The 19,271-nt window shown below is 47.1% G+C and overlaps 1 protein-coding gene and 1 long non-coding RNA gene across 2 annotated transcripts in view; one reads left to right on the top strand and one right to left on the bottom strand.

Annotated features, from left to right (window-relative positions):
- CRB1 (crumbs cell polarity complex component 1) overlaps positions 1-14,744 on the top strand; it is a 220,518-nt gene extending 205,774 nt beyond the window's left edge. Inside the window, exon 12 of the mRNA XM_042229290.2 lies at positions 13,970-14,744. Within this exon, the coding sequence (XP_042085224.1) occupies positions 13,970-14,185 (216 nt within the window). The 3' untranslated portion in view covers positions 14,186-14,744. The remainder of the gene's footprint in view (positions 1-13,969) is intronic.
- LOC121816063 (uncharacterized) lies at positions 8,937-11,950 on the bottom strand. Its single transcript, XR_006055528.1, has 2 exons — positions 11,347-11,950; positions 8,937-10,036 (listed from the first exon to the last, which is right to left on the bottom strand). It is a non-coding gene; the product is annotated as an uncharacterized LOC121816063 (long non-coding RNA).
- Positions 14,745-19,271: the final 4,527 nt, after the last annotated feature.

The following is a 19,271-nucleotide window of genomic DNA, read 5'->3' on the forward strand; positions in this document are numbered from 1 at the left end:
GCCAGGGACATATTAAATCCTCAGGTTTAAATTACTTTTCCTTTTTCCCCTGTTTACAGCCTTTTAGCTGGAGAAGGAAATGGCAACCCACTCCAGTATTCTTTCTGGAGAATCCCATGGACAGAGGAGCCTGGCTGGCTACAGTCCATAGTGTCACAAAGAGTCAGACATGACTGAGTGCCTGAGCACACACACCCCACCTTTTCATTCCAAAGTATCAATATTTTACAGCTGATCTCATTGTAGAAAATGGACTGGATATCAAACAGGTGAGTTGCCTTGGTGGAATGCACAAATAATCAATGACCTAATTGTCACCTTTATGTTAGAAATAATAGATTTATTCCAGGTTCCTAAGACAAGGGAAAGAGCCCTACAAAACTGTAGCAAAGAACCATTAATAAAAGAGAACAATGAAACCATTGGGTAGAGGGCCAACCTCTGAGAATCTCTCAGGATGAAAATGCCTCCTAACACGGAGGTGATTCCTCCCCAGATCTGCCTCACAGAAGAGCCCTGGGCTGAGGGTGAGCCATGTTGTGACATTTTCTCATCTTGGAGTCGTAGCGACTCCTGAAGTCGTTAAATCAGAGCAGATGGCTTCCTTTTACACCCCGTGCTGTCAGTGGAATGTAAATGTTTCTCCTCACAGCAACGAGAGTCCCGAGGCTGTGTGTTTAATCTGCGCTCTGCAGGCAGAGTGACCCTGAAAAGAACACGGGTGCGGAGCCAGCCTTCGGAGGGTTGGCAGCCGTGCTCGTAAACAGAACCGGGGAGGATTTCGCAAGCCTGGCGACTAATCACGGTTTGCTTCCTGGGGCTCTTAACACAGCCACGTCCCTGAGGACAAGTCATCTAAATGGTGGTGGAACAGAAAAGTTATAGACTCAAGGGAAATAGCCTTTACAGGGAGGGAGAGGAGTGTTAGTCTAGGATCTGGGAAAAAGAAGGAAGCAGACTGAAGAGGCTTAGTTTACAGTCCGAATTCTCAGTTCTCAGTCTCTTTGGGGGTTTAGCAAACAAGATTTCCGTATGTTTCAGATTATTCCAGTTAGTAAGGGGGATATTCTTTGGGCAATTACTCCAAACTTCGGGGGGGGGAGGAAATGAATGTAAATAATTAAAATTTCAATATGACACAGAATATGAGAAAATACAGTGATCAGCAAAGACAATCCAGAGAAAAGCTTTACACTCTTAGAATATTAACAGCTAATTATTGAACCAGAATGCAATTAAATAAATTAGCTGGGCTATCTTATTTCTTCTTTAAAAGGTCTCTGAACTGGGTAGGCAGCAGAGAATCTGATCTCCATTTTATTAAAACGTCACTAGAAATTAGTCGAGCTTCACTGGTGGCTCAGATGGTAAAGCGTCTGCCTGCAATGCAGGAGACCCGGGTTCGATCCCTGGGTTGGGAAGATCTCCTGGAGAAGGAAATGGCAACCCACTCCAGTATTCTTGCCTGGAGAATCCCATGGACGGAGGAGCATGGTAGGCTACAGTCCACGGGGTTGCAAAGAGTTGGATACGACTGAGCTACCTTCATGACATGACTAGAAATTAGTGGCAATAGGAGGGGAGGGCGTGGCCTGTCCTTTGAGCCCTCTGTAGGGAAGGCAGAGAGCTGCTCAGGCAAGGATCTCCTCGACTGTTCTTTCAAAAGGTGGCACAGGCTAGTCGAACGCCATAATTACTGTGTCCAGACACTGCTCTTGTTGTTCCGTCGCTCAGTCGTGTCCACCTCTTTGTGACCCCATGGACTGCAGCACACCAGGCTTCCCTGTCCTTCACCATCTCCTGAAGTTTGCTCAAACCCATGTCCATTGAGTCGGTGATGCAATCTAACCATCTCGTCCTCTGCCACCCCCTTCTCCTCCTGCCTTCAATCTTTCCCAGCATCAGGGCCTTTTCCAATGAGCTGGCTCTTTGCATCAGGTGTCCAGACACTTAGAGCTCCAAAAATGTAAAGTAACCATCACAGCTAGAGTCTGATCTCATTCTATAATGGGCTCTTAAATTCTATACTATATTAGTCCATAGAGATAGGGTCCTGTAGTTCAGCAAGGTTTTTAGCTGTTGTTTAGGTGCTCAGTCATGTCTGACTGTGACCTCATGGACTATAGCCTGCCAGGTTCCTCTGTCCACGGTATTCCCCTGGCAAGGATACTAGAGTGGGTTGCCATGCCCTACTCCAGGGGATCTTCCCAACTCAGGGATCAAACTTGGGTCTCTTGCATTGACAGGTCAATTCTTTACCACTGAGCCACCGAGGAAGCCAGGGTTTTTAGACTAAGAGTTAAATGCTGTTAGACTTTATTTTTGTCTCTCCAAGAAGGAAGACTGTCCATGCCTCAATACTAATGTAAACAGATCATTATCTCCAGATGCATTTGGGGGCATTTAGGTAGACTATTAGCAACATCAGACATAAGATTCTTGTGTTCATGTTTGTGTTTTAATTCTGCCCACAGTAAAACCTATAAAACTTTACCAAAAGGCTTATTTGGAATCTGAACTCTTGACTTCTGAAAGAACTCTGTGTTCTGAAACTAAATACTACTTGAACCACCCTTCCCAATATGAAGATTTCTATCTTTGCTGGTGGTAAGGCACCCTGGTGTTTTAAGCGGTGACAAGCTCACAGATTTAAGAATGCTTGCTTCAGATCTGGCCAACCTCAGCATGGCAGGCTTCTTGCCTGTTTAGACATAGCAATTCTCAAATGATTTCGAAGGGAGAAGCTATGCCCCAAAGACGTCTCATTAAAGCACGAGATCCAGCTTTCATCTTCTGTGAGGCCAACTCTGAAACTGAAACTGATCAGTTGATGTAAACCAACAGTGACAAGAGAAATAGCTACTTCTGAGATTATTTCAGAGAAGGTACAGGACATCCGTCCACGAAACACTGGAAGGTAGGGTTTTTATTTCTATGTCTGCTTTTTAAAATAAGAATAGAGTAAATGGCACAATAGATTATATAAACAAGGCCTTCAATGACAAGCTGTCAGAGTTAAAGTGATGTATTTCACACGGGTGACTTGACGCCACTCTTTATCACCTACACAAGGGGAAGCCAATTTGAGTCTGGTCAATAAAATACAGCCTCCAGGGCTGGGCCCGGGGCACAGCTGACGTCGTGTGGCAGAGCCCAGTGACTTGGCACCCACTTCTGCCAGGACCCCGCAGGCCCTGGCCCCGGTGCCATCTGGGGGAGGTCGGACATTTAAGCTCGACTTGCTGAATAAATGCGGATGTGGGTATGTCAGAGGAGGCGTGGCAGTTCATCTCTGTGCTCCATTAATTTAATGCAAGTCTGAGGCATCAGTGGAGCTGGTTATTCCAAAGCTGAATTTACTGCCATCTCACAACTGTTGAAAATTAAACTCCATGTGCTGCAAGTTAGGGGTTTCCAGGGTATCTCATTATAGAGGCTGGTTTTTTTTTTTGTTTTTTTTTTTTTTTTTTTTTTTTGCGGAGGCTGGAATCTTTGCTGAATTACAGAGGGAGCGATTTGAATGTCGACTTGGACCAAATAGTTTTCTGATAAGTTGGCCATAAATCCTCAGCAAAATAAGCTTGGTGTTCTCAGCATATCTGTTAGCTTTTTGATCATTTTTATGGCTTTCCTTTTGCTGGTCAAATTATCCTTATATGCCCCTAAAGCCCCCCTGACATGGATTAAGCCGACACAAACCAATAGACCTTCATTACTCTAGCAACTGGTTTTGATTTGCGGGCAATAAATATGGTGACATAGACTAGATTACCTCTGCCGAAAAAGAAAGGACATGTGATAAGCCATAAGCATGTAGGGGGTTCAGCACTCTCTTTTCCTGCCTAATGTGAGAATGAATCAATAGCAGCTTTTCACCAACTGAAGAAAGTTGGTAAGAAGGACATAATCTGTGTGAGGAAATGGCCAAGGTACAGCCTTTAGATAGCATCACCGACTCAATGGACACAAATCTGAGCAAACTGTGCGAGATGGTGGAGGACAGGGGAGCCCAGCGTGCTGCGGTCCACGGGGTCATAAAGAGTCAAATGTGACTTAGTGACTGAACAACAACAACAGCTTTTAGGTCAAGAAGGACGGTGCCAGGAGATGGTGAGAAAGACCATGAACACCCACCATGTGCCTGGCATCGTGTTAGGTTCCGGCAGGGGGTGGTTAAGGCCAATTCCGTGATGAAACTGGTGTGTGATGTGATCCATGAGTATCTCAGTGTCTGGCAGGGGAGATAAAACCATTGATGGGAACAGGATTTACTGGGGAGTAAAATTATAGCAGAGAGAGAAATCAACAAGACCTGAAGTAGCAGAGGAACAAACAGTGAAAGAAGCAAGGTCTGCAAACTGGGGGTTTAGGGGGATTACTTTCACCATAACCATCGTTTTTTAAAATATTACTTTTCCATGATTTGGGGGGGAGAAAATGAAAGTTAAAGAAAATCAGGGGAAAAAAAATGCAGTGAACACATGCATGCCCTTCACCCAGTTACAGCAACTTTTTTAGTATTTTGTTCCCTTTCTTGCCTCTGGATACGTCCTTCTTTAGAATGTAGGGTGAAGATGTTATAACATTCTGCTTTCATGCTAAGTCATTTCAGTCATGTCCAACTCTTTGTGACCCTATGTTTGCCACTAAATATTTCAGCAAATGTCTCCAAAGAAATAGGACTTCCATCTGCAACTGCATACTAAATGTGAATGCTTTGTCGCTCAGTCGTGTCTGACTCTTTGTGACCCCATGGGCTGTCGCCCGCCAGGCTCCTCAGTCCATGGAACTTTTTAGGCAGGAATACTGGAGTGGGCTGCCAGTTCTTCCTCCAGCGTATCTTCCTGACCCAGGGCTTGAACCCGAATCTCTTGAGCCCCCTGCATTGGCAGGTGGATTCTTTACCACTGTGCCGTCTGAGAAGCCCAACTAGGAAGCGTTCATGAAACTGATCATCTCGTATTCTACCCATGTTCTCTAATTGGTCCCAGTTGTCCTTGAGATTTGTTTATTTATTTTGATCCAGGATCCAGTCCACTGCATTTAGTTGTTGTCATTTTAGTATCAGTTAATCTCAAAAGTCCCCAGGCCCTTTTAACTTGTTTGCTGGATATTCTCTTGCTTTTGAAATGCTGTGTAAAATCAACTGGCATACTTATCAGTCACCTTCTAAAAATCTATAGACCATAGCAAAAAGGAGGGATAGAAAGAAATTTAAGTCCTTCTGGGTCCTACAAAACGCTGGTCGGTAGAGGACTCCTGCATGTGAGGCTGATGCGATTCTGATAAGAGGTGTAGGTCAGACGTGCAGGGAAAGAACCCACAGAGAATATACAGAAATTGCTCTTGAGATTCTGGCTTCCGCTTCACTGAGGGAGGGGAGAGAAGCTTCTTGGAGCAGACTCAGGTTGGGTTCCACGCCCAGGCTGGGTGACATCTTCCTGCCACGTGACTGGTGCTTCTCACACGGGGCTCTACAGAAGCAAGAAGCACGCCCCCCAGCAGCCTCACAGGCAAGCCGGAGAGGCTGGCACCTGCTCTCCCTCTCTCGAACGATCTCTCTTTCCTTCTGCTTCCGGCTTCTTTCCTTACCTCGTCTCCTCGCAGCTCCCCTTAAGAAAACTGGGAGATGTCAGGAAGTCAACCTTCTCCCCCCCCTTTCCCTTGCCTTGGCGCCGGCCTCTACCAGAGGCCCCCTCACGGGAACTGCAGTGGTCCGTGTGGCCGCCCTGCCCCGTACCACCACTCCACGGCCGCCCTAGCAAGAGGGCGCCCGCACCTTTGGGTGCCGTGTGTCCAGGACCCCGTGAACCGCCTGCGACGGTGAAAGCGTTCAGTAACCACACAGGAGTGCGTGAATGAGCGCACAAGCAGCTGCGCGCATGAAGGTCCCCACCAGCAGAGCTCCGCGCTGTAGAGAACTCTCCCCACCACTGGAAAGGATGCAATCAACGCGTTAAATAGAGCCATGAGCACTACAAGTGGGTGAGTCGGGAATGATTGATCGGTCACTCTGTGCGAAGCACTGCACTTTGCATGTTGGAAAGTTCCAGAGGGAACGGATTCCCATCCTTGCAGTTCGGAGGGGAGGGGTGGAGGGGGGCCCAACCCTTCTTGATCAGAGCAGCACGTTCAAGTGCACGGGGCAGGTCATGCCGGGCAGGCGGGGTTGCAGGTCTTCTCAATGCTGCTGAAGCCCCAGGCTCTGCTGACAGAGACACAGACCCCAGGAGGGGGACCCCGAAGGGTCCTCAGGGGCAATGCAGAGGGCAGCCAAGCCCAAGGGTGCTCTGAATAGAGGAGGGGTCTGCAGAAGGGGTCAGGGAGGAGGTTCCTATTCAAAAAAGGGCTGGTCAAGAAGGTCACTTTGCCGCAGAGCAAGGTGCTAGTGAGGCTGCAGCTGATGATGACTTTGACCAGGAAATGAAAGCAAATTAAAAAAAAAAGAGGTTTATAAAAAACATTAATTAAAAAAAGAGGTTTATAAAAAACATTGATTTATTCATTTTTGGCTGGGCTGGGTCTTCGCCGTTTTGCACGTGGGCTTCCTCCAGCCGCAAGGAGCGGAGGCTACTTTTCCTCGCGGTGTGAGGGCGTCTCATTGCGGTGGCTGCTCTCCTCATGGAACACGGACTCCAGAGCACAGCTCAGTAGTTGTGGTGCCTGCACTTAGTTGCTCTGCCTAATGACATTCCCGTCTGGGCTCCAGGGACAGGAGAAGCTGGAAGCAGATAAGTTGTTTGTGGTTGATTCCGCAGAAAGGAAGAGTCAGCAAGTGTCTTCACGGCCCCTTCACCCCTTGACCACGTGGTTCCCAATCTGCCCCCTCGGGTCTGCCCGCAGCCCCTCCGAGGTGCACCCACCCTTCAGCAGAATCAGAGAGTGGCTGCCTCGTCCTCCATGGGATGCAGGCTGAGGATGTCCTCCTGCAGGAATCCCGGGAGGGAAGCTCTGTGTACTGGGCAAGCCCTTCTGCCCAGTGGTGCTCGCCATGGAGTCCCTGGGGGGACCCAGGTCAGTTCAGGTGCCGGAGAGGCAGAAGGATGGGGCTGCCCCTTGATGGAGCTTCCACACTTGGAGGGTGGACACCGCTGACCTGTGTAGGTGTCCGGGGCACGACGTGCCAGGGAGAGTGAAGCTGGCAGCAGTCAATGAGGGCGACCAGCGAAGGCGACAGGAAGCGACGATCCCCACCTACCAGCTAGACGTTTCCTTGCCTACAGCATCTGGTGACCCTTTTCCCCGACCAGAGAAAGGGCCGCGATTATCTGCACGCAGCAAGTTTGCGGCAACATCATGAAACCCGAGTTGGGGCCACTGGGATTCGGTTCTTGTATGAGGCAAAGAGAGAAAGAGAAGTTTTACTCACAAGGCCTTGCGTTCCAAGGAAAACAATTCTATCACTGAGACCACCTGGTCAAGGAGAGATAACTATGAAAGCAAAGGTCTCCAGCCTCCTAGCTGCACCAGTCCTGCTGGAAATCTGGCGTCCTCATCAGAATGAGCCTGTGGGACATCAGGAGGATTCCAGACCCACCCCTGGAGGGATGGGGCGGGGCCTGGAGGCTCCCACCAAACCCCAGGTGCTGCTGGGCTCACTCAGAGGATGTGCTCAAGGACCATTTGCTGAAGGCAGGAATAACCGTGTCCCTTTAGGACCACTGTCTCAGCACCCCTCCACTCTCAGCTTAAGGCGTGCTGTGCTTAGACGCTCCATCGCAGCTGACTCTGTGCGACCCTGTGGACGGCAGCCCGCCAGGCTCCTCTGCCCACGGGATATTCCAGACAAGCATGCTGGAGTGGGTTGCCGTGCCCTCCTCCAGGGGATCTTCCTGACTCAGGGACTGAGCCTGCGTCTCTCCCGTCTCCTGCATCGGCAGGCATGCTCTTTACTACTGACGCCATCTGGAAAGCACTGCCAGGCATGGGCCCACACCAAGCTTCCACAGGAGCTGTTCCAGTGCCTTCGACAGGGCCTGATGTGGAAATCACGTCTGAAGTTCCCCAGGGCAGCTCTCCCAGGGCGGTGGTGCCCTGAACCCCCTCATGTAGCTCCGTGTGCCCATCCCAGGCTGTCGAGAGGCTGCCCTGCCCCACCCCGTGGAGGTGAGAGGGACTGTAATTACTCGGTGAGAATTGGTTTGGAAGACTCTATTGATTCCTCTGAGAGCCTGTGTGTTTTCTGGGAGAAGCAGCAGATGAAGATGGGGGCGCCAAGGAGAAGATGCCCCTGGGCTTCAGCTCAGGTGTCCCTGAGAGTCCCCTGGAGCCGGTGGCTGGGGGCTGCCTGGAGGGGGTCCCCCCGCCGTGTGGCCGCCACCCTCCCCAGTCCTGAGCCTTTTGCAAGGTGACGGGAGCCCTGCTAGGTGGTCCACTCCCTGGGCCTGGACACTGCCCAGGCCCCTCTTTCGGCCTCTCGGTCGCCTGTTCCCCCCGCCCTTATAACTGTAAAGTGGACAGTGTATTTGCGGTTGAAAATTGGCCGCTGCAGCAATATTCATTTTAAAAACAGAATTCTGGCACATATTCAATATTACTATGGAAACGGCTGTTTCTAGCAATTCACTGATAAGAGAGAGTTCAAGGACCCAGGTCTGTGTGGGAGGGTTTTACAATCCACCAAATAGAAGACCTACTGGTCACAATAGTAATTCACAAGGACTGCACTCTCTCTTCGTTTTTGTTTTTTTTTTTTTTAATTTGAACTGTGAGAATTAAGGAGATGTCCTTGTTTCACTTTAGATACATAGATGGAAGGTAAATATTATAACCGGCTTTGTCAAAAACATAGCATCCTTAAAGTGTTTTTCACATTAGTTAATAATGGTTATAACAGCACCTGATATATCATTATGTACTTGTGTAATACTACACACACACACACACACACACACACACACACACACTTCAGAAACTCGCACAAGGAAGCTGGAATGTAGCCCACAAGCATCTGAACATTTTTACTCATCATTTTCCACGTATTTCCACACAGCTGACATATTGACTGAATTCTTAGAAGGATTTGGGGAATTCACTCTACCCTAGTGTTTTTCAGGAGCCAATTTCTAAGTCCCATCATTTCTCCTTTTTTCAACCACAAACATACTTGAGAAAAACATGCACCTAGGTGGGTAGCCCCAACCTTAGTCCTAGATTTCCTCACTTCAAGTCAAAGCTCTAACATCTTCACCACCTTTCACTTGGAAATAGAAGGTCAAGTTTCTGAAAATAACCCCTTTTTTTTCCACAGCGTCTCTTTCTGCTGTGTTTATTGTTTTCATATTTTTCCGTATTGGCCCTAAATATTATGACAGGCGGATTCTGGGGCTGAGGACAGAAGCGGTCTTGTTTCTTTTCCTTTCCAGACAAGCCAGTTCATCCTGTGTTTTCAGAGTCAGATGAACTGTCCAGCAGTCAGCTAGCCAGGGGGCGGTGGGCCCTGCTGGCCGACGGCTTGGGCCCCGGCCAGCTCCAGGGCAGTGCCCGCCCCACCCCTGGCTCCTAGGCTGGGCACTGCGTCCTGACACGGCACCAGAGTGGAGGCATCTGATGGGTGATTCAACACCCAGGCAGGACCTGGGAAATCAACCAGGAAGGTTCCGTCTGGGGAGTGAGAAACGGGTGACCACAGGACTGAGCTCCCTTCTGGGCCTGCCCTCGGAGAAGCTCTGCACACCTGGATGTTTTCTATGCTACGGATCGAGTCTCAGACACACAGCTGGGCAGGTGACACCTGCTTCACAGGTGGGCAGACAGCAGAGACGCACAGAGGATACAATGGCAAAACTGGATTCAAACCCACTTCTGGTTGTTTAGCGAGCACATTCTGTTTGCAGCCTCCCCTCAGAAGAGTCACAGTTAGAATTCCTCTTTTGGAATTTCAGGGAAAAAGCTTCTGATGTTTCCAGTGTGTTTCAGCCTAGCCCCAGGTGAGACGGTTCAAAGGAAGTTTTGGCCGTTTCTCTCAGAATGCCAGCGTGCACCCTTCCTTGGGTCTCGTTCAGCCACAACCAGTCAGAGATTCAGAACGAGTCTTCTACAGGGGGAAAAATGAAACACTGATTTATTTTATTCTGCAGATAGGAAGTTCAGCTCGTCACCGTTTAATTTGATCACATATAAAATGTACATTTCATATGAAGATGTACGTTTCATACATTTCATAAAGAGGATGTACATTTCATAAACAGGATGTTAGCATAACAGTACAGGTTGCAGCGTAAGCCATGTGAAAAGTAATTTTACATGAAAGTTTTAGTTAGCTTGGAATCTGTCTTTTCTGAGAAAGGTTATTCAAAAGCGCAGCATTAGAAGCACAACCCACCGAAACAGGCCTGACCTGGCACTCCTGCTGTTTTCCAGGACGGTCCGCACTTGGCGGCCTTGTAAGTTCCTGTGTCCCAGCAGTTTCCGTTATCAAAGGATCCATTCCGGGGCTGTGTATTTTAAGCCCAGCTGAAGAATAGCAGAGCTAATAAGGCCTTTCCACCATGGGAATTCAAAAGCAAAGGGCCTCCCAGAGGTGGTTTCAAACCCCGATGCCCTCAGCTCCCCTCCAGAGTTTAGTGGAGGGGAGTTTAGTCTTATCTGATTTGGTTAGGCCAGCCATTTCAGCCAGCGCTTTATCTGGAGCTCGGAATTGCAATCTTAGGTTTGTAGGTCGGCTCCCGGGTCGCACCCCAAGGCATCAAGGGAGTTCCCGTTCATCTTTCAGAGTGAAGTAAAGTCAGGGAGGGGGCGCACCGCACTTTCACTGCGGTTCACGTCCTCATGTGCTGAGCACCTCTTCAGGGACTCCTGACCCTGGTCCCTAGGTGTCAACACTTGGATCCAGCATTGCAAGTGATAAACCTGAGTCTCCAGTGGGGAAGGACGTGCTGATCATACTGGCGGGGCACAGGGAGCTGGATCAAGCGCAGGGCCCTGTGAGGACAGGCTGAGCCTTCCCACTCTGCACATTGCTGGTGGGCTGGGCCAGGGGCTGCTCCCAGCCCAGAGCTGGCCCTTGCACTGTCCGTGTTGCTGAGAGCCCAGAGTCTCTACAGAGAAGAGCCTTGGTTCCCCGCAGGTCCCGAGATGAGTGGAGCGGACCAGTCCTCTGGTTCTTTCAGAAGTGGGGTTCCAGCGAGAGCTCAGTGCCTACACCTGCCATGTCCCCTCTCTCTGGCTGCAGGGAGGCATCAGCTTCCCGCATGCCGTCCTTCTCAGGCCAAATGGGACGAAGCCAGAAAAGTTGAGAAAACAGAGGCAAACCCAGTGATTTCTCCCTTCTCCGTGTAGGTGTGGCCGCTCCCAACCCCCTCACCAGCAGAGCAGCCATTTACTCCCAGAGACCATGCCACTTACCGGCTAGATTAGGAGAATTCAGCAGCTAGGAACGAGTGTCGCGTGATGGAGAGGTCCCCAGAGGACACCGGAGGCTCCATCTGCCCTTGTGAGTCCCAGACTCTTGAGCTTTCAAGGCCATGTCTACAGTTCTCTTCAAGTCCACGGTCGTCGTCCCTGATAAAGGATGTCACTGCCACAGCCCCTGGCCAGAGGACGGGCCCTGCAGTTGAGGTGAATGATTTTTCTCAAGAGGAACTGATTTCGGTGAAACTTTACTTGCTTTTCTCCAGTAACTGGGAAAGCTGCTGAGACCCAGAATTGTAGACAATAACGTGGAGAGGAGGGAGCAGTTATTTCTTTCTGTCTAATAGCACCGTGCACCTGAACACTGTCCAGGAAATTGACACTCGCCTTTCCCAACCTGAACCAGTCTTCCTGTTTCTGTTCCTGTGTATCTTCTCCCAGTGAATGTGGGATTTCCTGGTGGCTCAGAGGGTAAAGAATTTGCCTGAAATGCAGGAAACCTGGGTTCGATCCCTGGGTTGGGAAGATCCCCTGGAGAAGGGAATGGCAACCCACTCCAGTATTCTTGCCTGGAGAGAGTCTCACTCCACTGGTAAACTTAGACCCAAATCATCTCATCTTGACAAATACAATAAACTCCTATTTCCTCGATCTCCAGCCCCACCTTCATGCCCATCACCCTCCACCCTGTTACCCTAGCCAAGTTAATAAAACACAGATCTGATCATACTATGCTCTTACTCAAACACCTTCCCAGGCTCCCAATGGCCTCAGGACCAAGACTGAATTTTAGTGTGGCTTTCAGATTTCTGGTTAAGATTCATCTACTTTAGAGTCCCATCTCTCACCAACTCTTTAAATCCTTTACCACTCAAATGTACACATTCATGGACAATACCTTTGGTCATGTCAGATTTCTTCCTGTTTCTCCAAACTCTTAAGGACTTTTGTATACTCTTGCCCTTTTTATTTCAAGTTGTTTCATCCAAGTAGAATTTCCTGCTTGAAATATTTGATGCTCATTTATCCTTCCAAAGGTAATCACATGCATCCTCCGCTATCACTCTACCTACAGCCCGTGTAGATCATTTATGATGTTTCCATAACACGTGTTTAAGATATATGATGATTATCTATGTGTGTGCATGTGTGTGTCCTCCATTTGCCCACAATCTCAGCTCCAGATATCAAACCTTGGCTTACCTTTGATTTTTATTTCCTAGCTCAGTTCAATGTTTATAGCAGACAGTCAATAAATATTGTTGATTGAAGAAACTAATGAACCACATTTGAACAAGTGAATACAAGACATAGTGAATACAAGATAGTATTATGAAGAGACACAGTATCATGGGAATATATTGACCATATAATGATTTAAACCAAAGCACAGTGAAGAACAACAACAAACACACACACACACACACACACACACACACACACACACGCACAAAGGAAAGCCAAAGTGTTAAAAATTCCCTAGGATATTACAGTAACAGAGATTACATTTATAGTAGTAACTTGGTTAGGTGACAGGGGATGGGTCCTAGGGAAAGCCAGATGAGAAGGCGGTCTACTTCTGCTTTGTTTACCCTGACAGAAATATTTCTTTGCAAGCCTGTTAAAAATTTAAATAGCAAGTATGTCTTATCTTTAATATTTCTGTGCAACCCAATCAGTGTCTTTTATCCATTGACAAAAAGTGCTTGGCAAACACAATGCAGTCAACATCAGAGAGACCCGTCTGTCCAAGGCCCACCCTTGAGTGTCCCGGACCCAGCTCCTCCAAGAGGGGCTCTTCCTGCAGTTTCCTGTTTGTCGAGGTCTGGCTCCACACGGAGCACGACTGTCCACAACCGTTCAGTTGTCGCATCGAATCCAAATCAAAGTGGTGAGCGTGGAAACCAGAGCCTTGCAGCCCATCCTTTGTCTCGGATCTTTCCCAGGAGGCCCAACTGATTTAATTTTCTTCATTTCCCAAGAAAGGCTGTAAAACAACCATTCTTTCAGTGCAAAATCAGAACTTTTTGGACAGGAGTCAAAAGACTGTAAACAGTTGGATCCTATACTTGGAAAACTATTTTACAAATATACATGTGGGTTTGGGCTTCCCACGTGGTGTAGTGGCAAAGAATCCGCCTGCAATGCAGGAGACCCAGGAGACACAGGTTTGATCCCTGATTCGCAAAGATCTGGAGGAGGAAATGGCAACCCACTCCAGTCTCCTTGCCTGGGAAATCCCATGGACAGAGGAGTCTGGCGGGCTACAGTCCATGAGGTAGCAAAGAGTCAGACAGGACTGACTGAGCACGCATGCATGGCTACGTGTGGGTTCATCCTGTGGCCTTGAGATGAATGCTCTCAGTCACTGAGACCAAGACACAAGGTAAACACAGTAGATGTGCCTTACATCCTGACTCCAGACCTTAACACTAGAGACAGGGTCCCATTCTCGTGATCTGGGAATAAGAACCCCTGAATGTCCCTCCGTATCTAGTCTTTTTCAGGCACAGGGTGGCACCTGTGCTCTGCTTGACTTTCATTCCAGAGTATTTGCTTGTCCTGGCCATTCTCCTTTGCTCTGTAACTCACATCACAATTATCTCCATCCTCACAGTTGGCAGATGACTTGCTGTCGGACGTGTTCGCCGCCATTGGTTCAGTGACGTTAGCCTTGTTGCTGATCCTCTTTCTGGCAGTGGTGGCTTCTGTTCTCGCCTCCAACAAAAGGGCAACCCAGGGCTCCTACAGCCCGAGCCGTCAGGAAAAGGACGGCTCTCGTGTGGAGATGTGGAGCGTGATGGATGCCCCTGCAGCAGAGAGGCTGATCTAGGGCCACCCTGCCCCTGGAGGAAGAGACCCGTGCACTGTGAACGAGACGCTTGCCCCCGAGAGGTCTGATGCACCTGGAAACATCAGTTCACGACCAGGACCACGTTGAAACTGAAGGAAGAACTCCCTTGACCACCATACAGATGTTCATAGTGGTTCAAGTTGAAATCATTGTTTTGTTGTATTATATTAGCCAGTCACAGAATGATGTTTCTTGTGCCAATAGTTTCAGCCTCATAATTTAGCAAAAATGCCTGCCAAAGGATGTGTCTTCTGGGAAAAGCTCCAGTGCCTGATGTCTACAATCTTTACTCTTTGCAACTTGGGGACGTGTTTTTAGTTTGCCCATTCACTGGAAACTGCATCGTTTCATATAGAAACTACAGAAAAACTAGGTACCTTCCTCACTCTTCCTATCAGGCAGTGAAAGGTTTTAGTTTGTACCAAAGCAAAGATGCACATGGTTTGTCCTTTAGTCATGGATTTGAGAAAGTCATGGGAATAACCTGTGGTTAAAAAGCAATCCAACGTCCACTAATAAAAATTGAAGTGTGGCTGTTCCTCTTTCTGAGTATTTTTTGCTTATGTGACATTACATGTAACAAAGGTAACCTCCAGGAGCATTTGAAGAACCTTTGAACTAACTCACCTCTAGCGTTACATTTAAAGTCCTTGCTCTTTATAAGGTGCTGCTTAAGGTCAAAACACTTCCTGAGACAGAAGAGCAAGATAAAAGGAACACTGGGATTCTCTGACCTAAAAGGCCAAGCTCTTTCCTTTCAGCTGCTTTTTGATAAATCAGTGTCAGGCGTGACCTTGTCTGAAGGTAAGAACCTTCAAGTACCGTACACACACTTCAAGGAGCGTAGGTGGTATGTTTGTGTGTATAATATAGAAAGATACATTTTAAAATAAACTTGAGAATGTATGGGGGAAATGTCAGTGAGAACGAAATTAGGTTAAATAGTTTTAAAATGACTGTGTGGAACAAAATGGAATAGAAATCTACAAGTAAGGTATATAAATACATGAAATAAAAATTTAAGAACATTTTTAAAAGGAGCATGTGTATAAGTCTATGGGGTATGGAGAGAAAATAGTCTTACATTTATATATTTTTTTCCTCTGAAGATTTAATTAGAATTTTACATGTTGTGAAATGTATATATGCTAGAGAGGATGTGGAGAAAAGGGAACTCTCTTGCCCTGTTGGTGGAAATGTAAATTGATACAGACTCTATGGAGAACAGTATGGAGATTTCTTTACAAACTAGGAATAAAACTACCATAATCCCACTACTGGGCATATGCCCTGAGGACACCATAACTGAAAAAGACGCATGCACCCCACTGTTCACTGCAGCACTAGCTACGATAGCCAGGACATGGAAGCAACCTATATCTCCACTGACAGACGAGTGGATAAAGAAGCTGTGATACATATATAGCGGAATATTACTCAGCCATAAAAAGGAATGAATTTGAGTCACTTCTAGTGAAGTGGATGGACCTAAAGCCTTACACACTGAAGTAAGGCAAGAAGAGACAAGTATGATATATTAATGCATATATAAGGAATCTAGAAAAATGGTACTGAGGAACCTATTTGCAGGGCAGGAATAGAGGCTCAGACATAGAGAACAGACTTATGGACACGGCAGGGGAAGGAGAGGGCGGGGCGAATTTAGAGGGTAGCATTGGAACATATACATTACCATATGCAAAACAGACATCCAGCAGAAACTTCCTGTATGATGCAAGGCGCTCAACCTGGAGCTCAACCTAGAGGGTGGGACGGGGTTGCGGGGGCAGGAGGGAGGTTCAAGAGGGAGGAGTCATACCTGTAACCGAGTCATGTTGATGTGTGGCAGAAACCAATGCAACATTGTAAAGCGATTACCCTCCAATTAAATAAATAAATCTTTTGTATACCGTAAAAAAAAATAAAGTAGCTTATAAATACAAATTTTAAATATATGCTTATATATTTGGATATATGCTCAAGAAATTAATAACATGACTTCTTATATATGTTTGGCAGCAAGCCATGCTCCCCAGCTGTTCAAGGCCATCACTGCCCTCCCCCTTGAGCACCATCAACTTTCCCCCTGTACCAGATCCTCTCTAACAGCGCCAAACATGTTGCTGTTTTTCTATCATATAGAATTACCCGCTGTGGCCCCATCCCCTCTAATTACCATCCCATTCCTTAGTACACCTTTCAGCAACACACCCATAAAGGGGCTTAATATTTCTCTTCCTCTCCTTCCTCTCTTCCCATTCCTTTGAAATCAAACTGATCTGGCTTTTCCCTGCCCCACCCCATGGATGAGCTCATATCAGGGTCACCAGTGACTATATTGCCAAACACGGCGGCCCATCCTCAGACTTTACCGCCTCTGAAATAACTGTCACTGCTTTCTCAACAACCCTCGCCACCCAGTGGGACAGCATCCCACCTTGACTGACCTCTCATCCTACTGTTTCAGCCCATTTCCGTCTCTTTGCTATCTTCCCCTCATCTTCCCAGCTTCCACTTTGTTTTTTCCGTACCATTTATCCTTCCCTGACAAGTCACATGGTCTCTGAGGACGTGGGACAAGAACTTTGCTCTCTTTCTTTATTTCGCTGAAAAATTTCTCACCTAGAGCAGGCCTAGCGTACAATAAAATCACAATATTTTCTGCATAAGTGAACAAATAATGAATATTGTCTGTACCTGCCACCAGCAAAATCCCAAAGTGCCCAAGATTTATGTGACTTGTCATTGGACACCCCAGCTACTAAACTGTCATAGCTCTGTAGCTATTAATGTCTTAATCTTTGGCTTTCCCTCTGTTTTTAATATTGTTTTAAGTGTTTGTCCAAGAAGATGGTGTCTCTGGGTATCTACGTTTAGAGTTTTCCAGAAGATATTCTCTTTATGTTTACATGCCATCAGAGTTACAGCTTCTCAACAGAGGCTTATGTGGGAAGGACAGAAAGAGCTCTTGCTTAAAGGAAAAAGTATAGCTGACTTTAAAAAGCTACAGGCTTCCCTGGTGGCTCAAATGGTAAAGAATCCGCCTACAATGCAGGACACTTGGGTTTGATCCCTGGGTAGGGATGATCCCCTGGAAAAGGGGATGACTCCTCACTCCAGTATTCCTGCCTGGAGAATCCCATGGACAGAGGAGGCTGGCGGGCTACAGTCCATGGGGTCGCAAAGAGTCAGACACGACAGAGCAACTTTCACTTTCACTTAAAAAACCTACAAACTGAAAAAAATCACAGAGGAGAAGTTGGACAGGTAAGAAAATGGTGACCATTGATGGTAATATTTCAAGTTTGGAAAAGACGTCTAAGTAATCTGGCTGTTCACTCTCTTCCAGAGCCTAGTTCAGGGCTTTCTGTTCGAATATGCTCTCATATATATACATATATGTGAATGCAGGCATGAATAAATAAATAATTCCATGTGGATGCACCAAACACGCAGGAAGTTACTTACTGACCAGCCCAGCAAGTCAGATCTGCATCTGAGCAGGCTGTACACACAGTGTCTTCTGTGAGGATGCTGCCACGTCAGCCCTGTGGAGTATTTGTGCTGAACTCTCTTTAACAGGATCAATCCCGTCTTTCTTTTTTTTTTGGCCTTTTTATGTTTTTTTAAAATGTATTTATTTTTAATTGAAGGATAATTGCTGTACAGTATTGGTTTGATTTCTGTCATACATCAGCCAAACCCCATCTTGAGTAGAAAAGTCTAGCATTTGCATCACCGATGTTGGTGCAACTTTTTATTTAATTAACCTTTTTAAATAGAAGTATAGTTAATTCACAGTGTTGTTTCAGGTATACAGCAGAGTGATTCGGACGCTATGTATACATACATACACCATACATACATACATACATACATATACATACATACACACATATATATACATACATATACATACATGTGCATGTGTGTGCGTGTATATATTGTTGTTGTCTAGTCACTAGGTTGTGTCTGGCTCTTTTGTGACCTCACGGGCTATGGCCCACCAGGCTCCTCCGTCCCTGGGATTCTCCAGACGAGAACACTGGAGTGGGGTGCCTCCTCCGTCCCTGGGATTCTCCAGACGAGAACACTGGAGTGGGGTGCCTCCCCCGTCCCTGGGATTCTCCAGACGAGAACACTGGAGTGGGGTGCCTCCCCCGTCCCTGGGATTCTCCAGACGAGAACACTGGAGTAGGGTGCCTCCTCCGTCCCTGGGATTCTCCAGACGAGAACACTGGAGTGGGGTGCCTCCTCCGTCCCTGGGATTCTCCAGACGAGAACACTGGAGTGGGGTGCCATTTCCTTCTCCAAGACCCAGGGATCAAACCCACATCTCCTGCATTGGCAGGCAGTTTCTTTACTGCTGAGCCACTATATACATATATATATATATATATAGTTTTTCAGATTCTTTTCCACTATGGGTTATTATAAGATATTAAATATAGTTCCCCAGAGAAGGCAATGGCACCCCACTCCAGTACTCTTGCCTGGAAAATCCCATGGATGGAGGAGTCTGGTGGGCTGCAGTCCATGGGGTCGCTAAGAGTCAGACACGACTGAGCGAATTCCCTTTCACTTTTCACTTTCCTGCATTGGAGAAGGAAATGGCAACCCACTCCAGTGTTCTTGCCTGGAGAATCCCAGGGACGGGGGAGCCTGGTGGGCTGCCGTCTATGGGGTCGCACAGAGTCAGCCATGACTGAAGTGGCTTAGCAGCAGATACAGTCCCCAGTGCTATACAATATGTCCTACTGTTTATTCTATGTATAGTGGTATGTATATGTTAATCCCAGTCTCCTGGTTTATCTTTCTCCCAGCTCCATCTACTTTGATAACCACAGATTTGGTTTCTACATAGGTGGGTCTATTTCTGATTTGTAAATAAGTTGATTTGTGTGATTTTTTAAAGATTCCACACATAAGCGACATCATATGCTGCTGCTCTTTCTCTGTCTGACTTCATTTAGTGTGATAATTTCTAGGTCCATCCATGTTGCTGCAAATGGTATCATTTCCTTGTTTTTATTTTTTTTTTTTCATTGAAAATGTTTCATTGGCC

Source organism: Ovis aries, chromosome 12 (assembly GCF_016772045.2).
Source record: "Ovis aries strain OAR_USU_Benz2616 breed Rambouillet chromosome 12, ARS-UI_Ramb_v3.0, whole genome shotgun sequence".
Classification (NCBI taxonomy): domain Eukaryota; kingdom Metazoa; phylum Chordata; class Mammalia; order Artiodactyla; family Bovidae; genus Ovis; species Ovis aries.